We start from the raw sequence: 8,459 nt of genomic DNA on the forward strand, positions 1-8,459 counted from the left end.
CACCACACACACACACACAGTCACCGACAAACACCGCCACCGACGAGGCGGGCGCCCCGAGGGGCACGCGAGGTCTACGAAGGAAGCTCCACCGCGCACAGGGGCGCCTTCCGCCGCCGCTGAATCGTCAGCGTCACCCAGTCCGACGCAAAGACACGCACAGCCGCCACAAACGGCATGCCACCAGCGACGTTGTGGTCCCTGTCCGCCGTCTCCAGCCGCGCGGGAGGCACCAGCGCCGGGAAAAGCGCAGGGGGCGAAAACGGCCCCATCGCGGGCCCGCCGTGGCGTTCCCCCGCCCCCCACACCGCGTCCCCCACCATTGCGAACTCCCACGGCCGGGGTTGGGGGCAGCGCTCGGTCTGCCTGCGGCGTCGCCGTGCAAGCGCCCGCTGCTTCGCCTCGGCGAAAGCGGCCTGCGCGTGGGGAAACGCCGCCACGACGGCAAGGAGGTAAGGCCCAAAGAGCACACACATAAAAAAAAAACGCGGTCGCATAAACGTGAGAGAAAAGGCCACCAGGAAAAACACGTAAACAAACAAAACGAATTGTGGGAGTGCCAGTGCACAGGGCGGTGCTCCTGTACAGGTAGGCGCATCACCACCATGCAAGCATATAAGTAACTAAATAAAAGGTAAATACAGAAGAACTGAAAACTGTGTAACTTCCTCTTCGTTTGTAGCCTTCCGGCGCTTTACGCCACCCCCCCCCTCTTCTGCAGAAAGGGTGGGTGGCCAAAGGCAGGGAAACCGCCGGACGTCCCTTTGAGGACCCTCCACCCAACACTGACTCTCTTTCCGCTGCTTGTCGCGGCCGCCTACTTGCTGCAACACCCACCGCTCGGACGCTGCTGCGGTCGCATTCGTGTGCGCAGGACCACCGTGTCGGCGCCGCCGCTCTCGCTGGGGTCAGCACCGACGCCGTCGTTGTCCCACACCCGGGAAAACTGCTGCGGGAAGCGGTCCACTGCGGCGGCGATGACAGCCCGCACCACCGCCTCCACGTTGACGCCCCTTCGACCAGCCGCATAGGACCAACCTGCAAAACCATGACTTGCACACAATTCGTCGAGTGCCGCGTGGGACGCCCACGTCGGTGGTGATGTGAGGCTCGCGAGGAGGTCGTACTTGTTAATCACAAGCCAACACGGCGGGTTCTCGGTCTCTTCGCTTTGCTGCTGTGGAATCCTTTTGCCCCTGGCCGCCGTGTCCCGTCCGAACGGTGGCGGTGTCGTGGGGTTTGTTGACGGCTTTCCTTTGGGAATGTGGATCTTTTGCGCCACATCGCTCCGCCACGACAAGGCGCTTGTCAGGGTGTCTATGGAGTTGCTCATTTCACAAAAAATAAGCACGGCGCTGGCGCCTGTGTAGAAGACGCGCGTCATCCTTTTGGTGCTCTCCTGCCCTTGTATGTCCCACACCTTGACGATGGCGGGGGCCTCGAGGAGTGACCACTGGTCTTCCCCCTCCTGCTCCACATCATGGCTGGCAACGCCAGCTCCACGCCTGCTTGCGGTCCCGCCACGCGCAGAGGACGTCGCGTAAAACGGCGGAAGTCGTGGCGGCGCAATGGCGTACGCGCTTCCAAACGGGTTCTGCAGTAACGCGTAGCTCCTGCTACCACTGCTGCTGCTGCTGCTGCTGCACCCCCCGCCACCAGCGACGGTGGAGCGCTGGTCCGTGGTTGAGGCACACAAGCGACGCAAGTCGTGCGGGGGCGCGCAACTATGCACGTTATCCCTCTCGTTGCCGCTGCAGCGGCGCCCCGCCGCATCCTCCTGGTGCCGTGTTTGTCGCTCTCCAGAAGGCTCTTTGCCAGCCGCGGCAGCCGTCGTGCTCAGCGCCTCCGCCCGCCGAAGTCGCTGCTCAAAGTACGCCGGCGATGGTACGACGATGGACATTTCCCGCCGATGAAACTCCATCTGTATCGTGGTGGAGAGACGCAGCGGGGACTCGCCAGTTTCCCAGTAGCGCAGGAACGTCGTCTTGCCCGTGTTCGCGGCCCCGACGCAAACCACCTTAATGTCAAGCTCACGCACCATGGGCTGCCAGGCAGCCGCGGCGACAATTTCAACCGCCACTGCAATATATATATATATATATTTTCTCTTTTTGTACTTCTGGATTCCCGCCTCAAAGGCCCGCCTACGCCTCGCTTGCCCAGTCCTCGCTCCTCCTCCGTGAGGGTGTGCGAGCGAGAGAGCCCGGTGCGCCTGCACTATGCCGTCAAGAGTCAGAGAGAGAGAAGAAAAAAAAGAAAAAAAAAAAAGAAAAGGGATGCACACACGCGCAGGGAAGTGAAAAGGTGGCGGGGAAGAGCACCGCAATGTTTATTGACTGTCGTTGTTTTATTCCGCCTCTTCGTCGTTCTTTCTTCCCTGCGTTTTTTTTCTTCTTCTCTGTGTGTATTTATTCTTCGTGTTCCTCATTTCATACTTCGTGCCCGGTTTAATCGAACGTTGTGGGCTGCAGTTTACGGTTGGCAGCCGCGCACACCACCACCCTGCTGTTATATATATATATATGTATGTATACTCATTTCCCCTCCCCTCCTTCGTTGCTCTTCCTCTTCGGCACTGTCGCTCCTCCTCGTGGCGGGTGGCGCCGCTACCGCACGGCGGACATTCGTCGCAGCCGCTCCTCCAGCGGCAGCTTCTCCAGACGCTGCCGCTTGCGGGAGGCGTGGATGGCCTTGTCGTTGCTTGTGAACGACACCCGGCTCCCCTTCTTGACCTCGTAGAGCGTCACCTGCCGCTGGGGCTCCGCCTGCTGCTTGCCGCCGCTGCCGCTCGCCGCATCTGCCTGCGTGCGCTGCCGCTGGCGCCCTCGCTGCTGCTTGCCGCTGCTCTGCACGCCCTTTAGCTGCCGTCGCGCGTCCACCTCCTCGTCCTCGTCCCCGTCGTCCTCGTCGTCGTTGTCGCCGCCCCGCTGCTGCCCCTCCGCGTCGGGGACGATGGTGAAGAGCTCCGACTCGTAGCGCTGGCGGCGCCGGCTCGCCTGTGCGCGGCGCTCGTTGATGACCTGCAGCAGTTTCGCGTACTCCGGGTTGGACGGGTCGAGGGCGAAGGAGGAGGCGCTATTGCCCGCAAACGCCTTCTGAAACCGCGGGTCCGCCTTTGCGGCCGCCAGCGCCTGCCCCTTCGCGCCCACGCCGGCCGCGTCGGCGTCGTGGGCCGCCTGCGCCTCCCCATCGGCGGCGGCGGCTTCGTCGTCCGCGACGCGCTTGAATTTGCTGATGCGGTTCTCCCACCGCTGCTCCTTCTTGCGGCGCGCGTTCTCCTGCACGTAGCGGTTAAATTCGCCGGGGTCAACGACGGCCTTCAACTCGCGGTACAGGCGATTCTCAATGAAGGCGCCATGCATCACAGGCCGCACCTTCCCGCCTGCGAGATCCTCGGCGGTCATCCCAAGTGCATCCATCTCGCTTTTTGAGACAAAGGTGTAGTCGTCGTACACGGTGGTCATCTCCTTCTCCTCCAGCTCCTCTGTGAGGATCTCGAGGAACGAGGCCCACTGCGGGGCGACGCCGAGTTGCGGGATAAAATGCACCTGCACACGCGGGGCATCGCAGCAGATGCAAATCACGCCGCTGTCGCTACACTCGTACGGCTCTGTCATGTTATGTTGGCTACGCAGCACACAGAAATCTGTAATGTCGGCGGGCGCCTCGATGCTCGTGAAGTTGCTGCCGTCTTTTTTGTTCCACACCTTCAGCGAGCGGGTGTCCGCGGAGAGGACGTGCGAGGCCTCGCCGGTTGAGGTGCTGCGGCCCTGGAAGAAGTACGTCTTCACAATGGGCAAGGAGTTCATGTGGTCCTTGACAATGAGTGGCTTGTGCAGCCGCAGGTCATACAAGAGGACATGCCCAGACTCCGTGCCGCAGCTAAACAGCAGCCCACTCTCGTCGTCGGTCGCTATGTGGCGCAGCTCGCAGCACTCATCGATGCCAGAGGCGGCACCGGAGCCGGCAACCGTGAGGCGTGCCGCACACGAACCTGCGCGACTGTCCCACGCCTCCACCACACCATCGGCGCCGGCACACATAATAAGCCCATGATTCTTAAACACCTCCACATGATTGACACCGTCGGCGGACTGAGTCTTGTAGCTCTCTACAAAGGCACCCGTCTCAAGGCTCAGGCGGAATATCTCGTGCGAGGTGCCGCTTGAAAGAAGCTCGGCACAGTACGGGTGGTAGGCAAGCGATCGCATCGTGTGCGGGACTCTGACACGGTCAATAATAGACGCTGAGTGGTGCACAGTAATTTGGCGCCCCTCACCTCGCAGCGCGAACTTGCGGAAGTCGGGCGAGAGTGCAACGCCGCCGAGAATGGGCATGTCGGCGTTGAAGCTATACTTCATGCTGAGCTGGTTCACGTCAAAGCACTTTATCCGCGGAGGGTAATCACCGGCGGCGAACAAGTGCGTCCCGTTGGCGGTGCGGAATATGGTGCGGGCAAAATGCGGGAACTCGAGGTCGTGGATGAGTTCAATGCGGTGCTCCCCGCCTGCAAGGCGCTTGTTTTTCTTCCGCTCGCTAATCCACTCCGGCAGCGACTTGCCCGCGGTGAGGTTATACGTCTTCACCTTGTTATGCAGCGACACCTGCATCTCGCCGACTCTCCGCCTTGTTACGCTTACGCCTACGACTTCCTCTGCTTCCTCCTCCTTATCGTTATTGCCACCTCCCCCGCCGTTCTTTTTGTTTTTGTTTTCGGTTCCTGTTTTCCCTCACTTTTCCCCCACCACTAGAATTCTGCTGCGAGTAAAATGCTGCAGGCACACCCGTCATCGACACCGGCAACAACAACAACAAAAAAAAACGCGAGGAAGCAGAGCAAAGGCGCATGTGCGAAGGCAGGCACGTCGGTCCATCGCTTACACGCATGTACTGCCCTCTCGTGCAGCCACGGCCCCCTCGCCGCACGAGGTGACATTCTCTACTTCTCCGCTACGGGTTAGAAATTAACTTTCTGTGTGTTTTTCCTCCTTCTCGGCGGACCGTTGCGCCTCTCTTGGATTTATTATGGGCCTCGTTGGGGTGGGGCGCACTCAGCCGCAGGCCTCTTCTCACTGTGCGTGCGTGGCACCCTCCCCCCTCCGCCGTGGCTTCCGCGGCTGCACTCCCCAGCCCTCCGCCGCCCCCCAAAGAAAAACGCTTCGGTCCCGCCCGCGCAATCGTATTTTCCCTCGCTTCAGTCGTTTGTTGCTTGTGCCCTCTTCTTCGCCCCCTCTCTATCTTCCTTACCCAAAACATTCATTCAGCCCCCACAAACACCTCTCCCCCTTTTTTCGCGTTCTCCTTGCTTCTTCCGCTTCGTACGTCTCGCGCCCTGCGATGCACTTCTCTTTGCCTCTTCGTAAGTAAATAAATAAATGCATGAGTGAACACAAATTAAGTAAATATATACGTGTGTGTGCGTGTGGACGCACATATGCACACCGCAAGCAGCCCCCGCGCCGGCCGTGAGTGTGTGGGCATGCGGGCGATTTAGTCCACGTCATTGGGCTGCGGCGGGGCATCCGCAGCGCCCTCCTCCCCCGGCGCCTCCGCCGTCGCGGAGGGCTCGTGCGGCCGCTCCATCGTCCGCTTCACGTAGAACGCCGAGAGAATGGGGTGCACCACGTGCTCAATCTCCTTCGTCTTCGCGTCATACTCCTCCTTCGTGGCCTCGGGGTTCGCCTCGAGCCACGCCGCGGCGGCGTTCACGGTGGCCTGAATCTTTTGCCGGTCCTCCAGCGAAACGCCGGCCTCCACCTCCGGCTCGCCGAGGGTCGCGCGGAGCGAAAAGGTGTAGTTCTCCACCGCGTTGTGGGCCTCGATGCGCTCCGCGTTCAGCCGGTCCTCGTTGGCAAACTGCTCCGCCTCCTTCACCATCTTCTCGATCTGGTCCTTCGACAGGCGGCCCTTGTCGTTGGTGATCGTGATCGCGTGCTTCTTCCCGCCCATCTCCTCCACCGCGCTCACGACGAGGATGCCGTCGGTGTTCACGTCGAACGACACCTCGATGCGCGGCTTGCCGCGCGGGGCGGGCGGAATGTCGCTGAGCGTGAAGGTGCCCAGGCACTGGCACTGCGACACAAGCGGGCGCTCGCCCTCGTACACCTTGATCTCCACGCTGCGCTGGTTGTCCGCGTTCGTGGAGAAGGTCTGCGACTTTTGCGCGGGCACCGTCGTGTTGCGCGGGATGAGCACCGACATCACCCCGCCGGCCGTCTCCACGCCCAGCGAGAGCGGGGTGACGTCGAGCAGCAGCAGGCCCTCCGTCTTCTCCGAGCGCCCGCCCGCGAGAATGTGCCCCTGCACCGCCGCCCCGTACGCCACCGCCTCGTCGGGGTTGATCGAGCGGTTCAGCTCCTTGCCCCCAAAGTAGTTCTGCACGAGCTGCTGGATGCGGGGGATGCGGGTGGAGCCGCCGACGAGGACGACGTCGTGCACGTCCTGCGGCGTCATCTCGGAGTCGAGCAGGACCTTCTTCACGGGCTCCAGGCAGCGCTCGAACTGGTCGCGGCACATCTCCTCGAAGCGGGCACGCGTGATCTTCGAGAACAGGTCGCACCCCTCGTACAGCGCGTCGATCTCAATGCTGGCGTTTGCGGAGCTTGAGAGCGTCCGCTTGACGCGCTCGCACGCCGTGCGCAGGCGCCGCACCGCCCGCGCGTTGCCGCGAAGGTCCTTCCCGAAACGCGTCTTGAACTCCGTTGCAAAGTAGTCCACGAGGCGGTTGTCGAAGTCCTCGCCGCCCAGGTGCGTGTCGCCCGCCGTCGCCTTCACCTCGAAGATGCCGCCGTCGATCGTCAGCAGGGTGACGTCGAACGTGCCGCCGCCGAGGTCGAAGATGAGCACCGCCTTTTCGCCCTTCTCCGCCTTCTTGTCCATGCCGTACGCAATGGCGGCGGCCGTCGGCTCGTTGATGATCCGCAGCACCTCCAACCCCGCAATCGTGCCGGCGTCCTTCGTCGCCTGCCGCTGCGCGTTGTTGAAGTACGCCGGCACCGTGATGACGGCCCTCCTCACCGCCTCGCCCAGGTACGACTCCGCCGTCTCCTTCATCTTCGCCAGCACCATGGCGCTAATCTCCTCCGGGGAGAACTTCTTGCTCTCGCCCTGGTACTCCACCTGCACCACCGGCTTCCCGTCCTGCACCGTCACCTTGAAGGGCCAGTGCTTCATGTCCGACTGCAGATCGGGGTCGTCGAACTTGCGCCCGATCATGCGCTTCGCGTCGAAGACGGTGTTCGTCGGGTTCATCGCGACCTGGTTCTTCGCGGCATCGCCGACCAGGCGCTCCGCCTCTGTGAAGGCCACGTACGACGGTGTCGTGCGGTTGCCCTGATCGTTCGCAATGATCTCCACCTGGTCGTTCTTGAAGACGCCCACGCACGAGTACGTCGTGCCGAGGTCGATGCCGATGACGGTGGACATCGGCCCTGCCTTCTTCTTATCTTCCTACTGCCTGCTTCTTCCTGCTTCCTTCCTTTTTGCTCTCGCGCGCGTTCTCCAGCCAAGCTGCAACCTGTGCGGTGGTGCTTCAGCTGCGCGGCGGTTCCCCCCACATCCCACATCCCACACACACACACGCCAAGAAGAAAGAAGCCAGCGAACACGTAAAGGCAGGCACAGCCGCGGCCAGCAATCACACGGCCCTGCAGCCACCACACACACACACACAGTCACCGACAAACACCGCCACCGACGAGGCGGGCGCCCCGAGGGGCACGCGAGGTCTACGAAGGAAGCTCCACCGCGCACAGGGGCGCCTTCCGCCGCCGCTGAATCGTCAGCGTCACCCAGTCCGACGCAAAGACACGCACAGCCGCCACAAACGGCATGCCACCAGCGACGTTGTGGTCCCTGTCCGCCGTCTCCAGCCGCGCGGGAGGCACCAGCGCCGGGAAAAGCGCAGGGGGCGAAAACGGCCCCATCGCGGGCCCGCCGTGGCGTGCCCCCGCCCCCCACACCGCGTCCCCCACCATTGCGAACTCCCACGGCCGGGGTTGGGGGCAGCGCTCGGTCTGCCTGCGGCGTCGCCGTGCAAGCGCCCGCTGCTTCGCCTCGGCGAAAGCGGCCTGCGCGTGGGGAAACGCCGCCACGACATCCTGCATCCACTGCTTTGCCGCGCCTTCCTGCAGGAAACCGTCTAACAGCAGAATGAGCTCGGTCACAGGCACTGGGTTTGGCTGCTCCGCGCCATCCCGCGCCGCCTCCCCCTTCGCCTCGATGAAGTCGTCGTCCTGGCCTCGTATCTGCGCCGCAACAAATTCAAGCAGCGCCGCGGCGGACGCCACGGCAGTGGGCTCGGGTGTCGGTGTGGCAAAGCGGTACTCAATTGGCGCTTTGGCCGCGTCGCGGGACGGTGATTCTACTCGCACGGCAGTGGCTGAAGTGGCGCCGGAGTCGCCCACGTCGCACGTGGCCCACGTCACTATGCCGCCGCCGATTTCCAGCACATTTCGCAT

General features: G+C 62.6%; 6 protein-coding genes across 6 annotated transcripts in view, besides 8 other annotated features; all 6 read right to left on the reverse strand.

Annotated features, from left to right (window-relative positions):
• Positions 1 to 34: a microsatellite.
• A 40-nt stretch (positions 35 to 74) lies between these two features.
• On the reverse strand, positions 75 to 476 carry Tco025E_00363 (uncharacterized protein; the record flags this gene model as incomplete). Its single annotated transcript, XM_029367306.1, has 1 exon — positions 75 to 476. The coding sequence occupies one exon, from the start codon at positions 474 to 476 to the stop codon at positions 75 to 77; it is 402 nt and encodes a 133-aa protein (XP_029232571.1).
• Positions 477 to 817: 341 nt separating this feature from the next.
• Positions 818 to 2,041, reverse strand: Tco025E_00364 (putative ras-related protein rab; the record flags this gene model as incomplete). Its single annotated transcript, XM_029367307.1, has 1 exon — positions 818 to 2,041. The coding sequence occupies one exon, from the start codon at positions 2,039 to 2,041 to the stop codon at positions 818 to 820; it is 1,224 nt and encodes a 407-aa protein (XP_029232572.1).
• Positions 2,042 to 2,084: 43 nt separating this feature from the next.
• Positions 2,085 to 2,102: a microsatellite.
• A 142-nt stretch (positions 2,103 to 2,244) lies between these two features.
• Positions 2,245 to 2,273: a microsatellite.
• Positions 2,274 to 2,509: 236 nt separating this feature from the next.
• Positions 2,510 to 2,533: a microsatellite.
• A 73-nt stretch (positions 2,534 to 2,606) lies between these two features.
• On the reverse strand, positions 2,607 to 4,610 carry Tco025E_00365 (ribosome biogenesis protein ENP2; the record flags this gene model as incomplete). The annotated part of the gene is made up of 1 exon (XM_029367308.1): positions 2,607 to 4,610. The coding sequence occupies one exon, from the start codon at positions 4,608 to 4,610 to the stop codon at positions 2,607 to 2,609; it is 2,004 nt and encodes a 667-aa protein (XP_029232573.1).
• An 85-nt stretch (positions 4,611 to 4,695) lies between these two features.
• Positions 4,696 to 4,727: a microsatellite.
• A 633-nt stretch (positions 4,728 to 5,360) lies between these two features.
• Positions 5,361 to 5,409: a sequence feature (A-rich).
• An 81-nt stretch (positions 5,410 to 5,490) lies between these two features.
• On the reverse strand, positions 5,491 to 7,425 carry Tco025E_00366 (70 kDa heat shock protein; the record flags this gene model as incomplete). The annotated part of the gene is made up of 1 exon (XM_029367309.1): positions 5,491 to 7,425. The coding sequence occupies one exon, from the start codon at positions 7,423 to 7,425 to the stop codon at positions 5,491 to 5,493; it is 1,935 nt and encodes a 644-aa protein (XP_029232574.1).
• A 4-nt stretch (positions 7,426 to 7,429) lies between these two features.
• Positions 7,430 to 7,487: a microsatellite.
• A 166-nt stretch (positions 7,488 to 7,653) lies between these two features.
• Positions 7,654 to 7,687: a microsatellite.
• Positions 7,688 to 7,727: 40 nt separating this feature from the next.
• Positions 7,728 to 8,105, reverse strand: Tco025E_00367 (uncharacterized protein; the record flags this gene model as incomplete). The annotated part of the gene is made up of 1 exon (XM_029367310.1): positions 7,728 to 8,105. One exon carries the CDS (start codon positions 8,103 to 8,105, stop codon positions 7,728 to 7,730), a length of 378 nt encoding a protein of 125 aa, XP_029232575.1.
• A 320-nt stretch (positions 8,106 to 8,425) lies between these two features.
• The window catches only part of Tco025E_00368 (uncharacterized protein), a gene marked incomplete at both ends in the record, with an annotated part of 4,818 nt that continues 4,784 nt past the window's right edge, over positions 8,426 to 8,459 (reverse strand). Inside the window, one exon of the mRNA XM_029367311.1 lies at positions 8,426 to 8,459. This exon is cut by the window's right edge and continues 4,784 nt beyond it. Within this exon, the coding sequence (XP_029232576.1) occupies positions 8,426 to 8,459 (34 nt within the window).

This window comes from Trypanosoma conorhini (assembly GCF_003719485.1).
Source record: "Trypanosoma conorhini strain 025E chromosome Unknown Tco_14.4_contig_00008, whole genome shotgun sequence".
NCBI lineage: Eukaryota > Euglenozoa > Kinetoplastea > Trypanosomatida > Trypanosomatidae > Trypanosoma > Trypanosoma conorhini.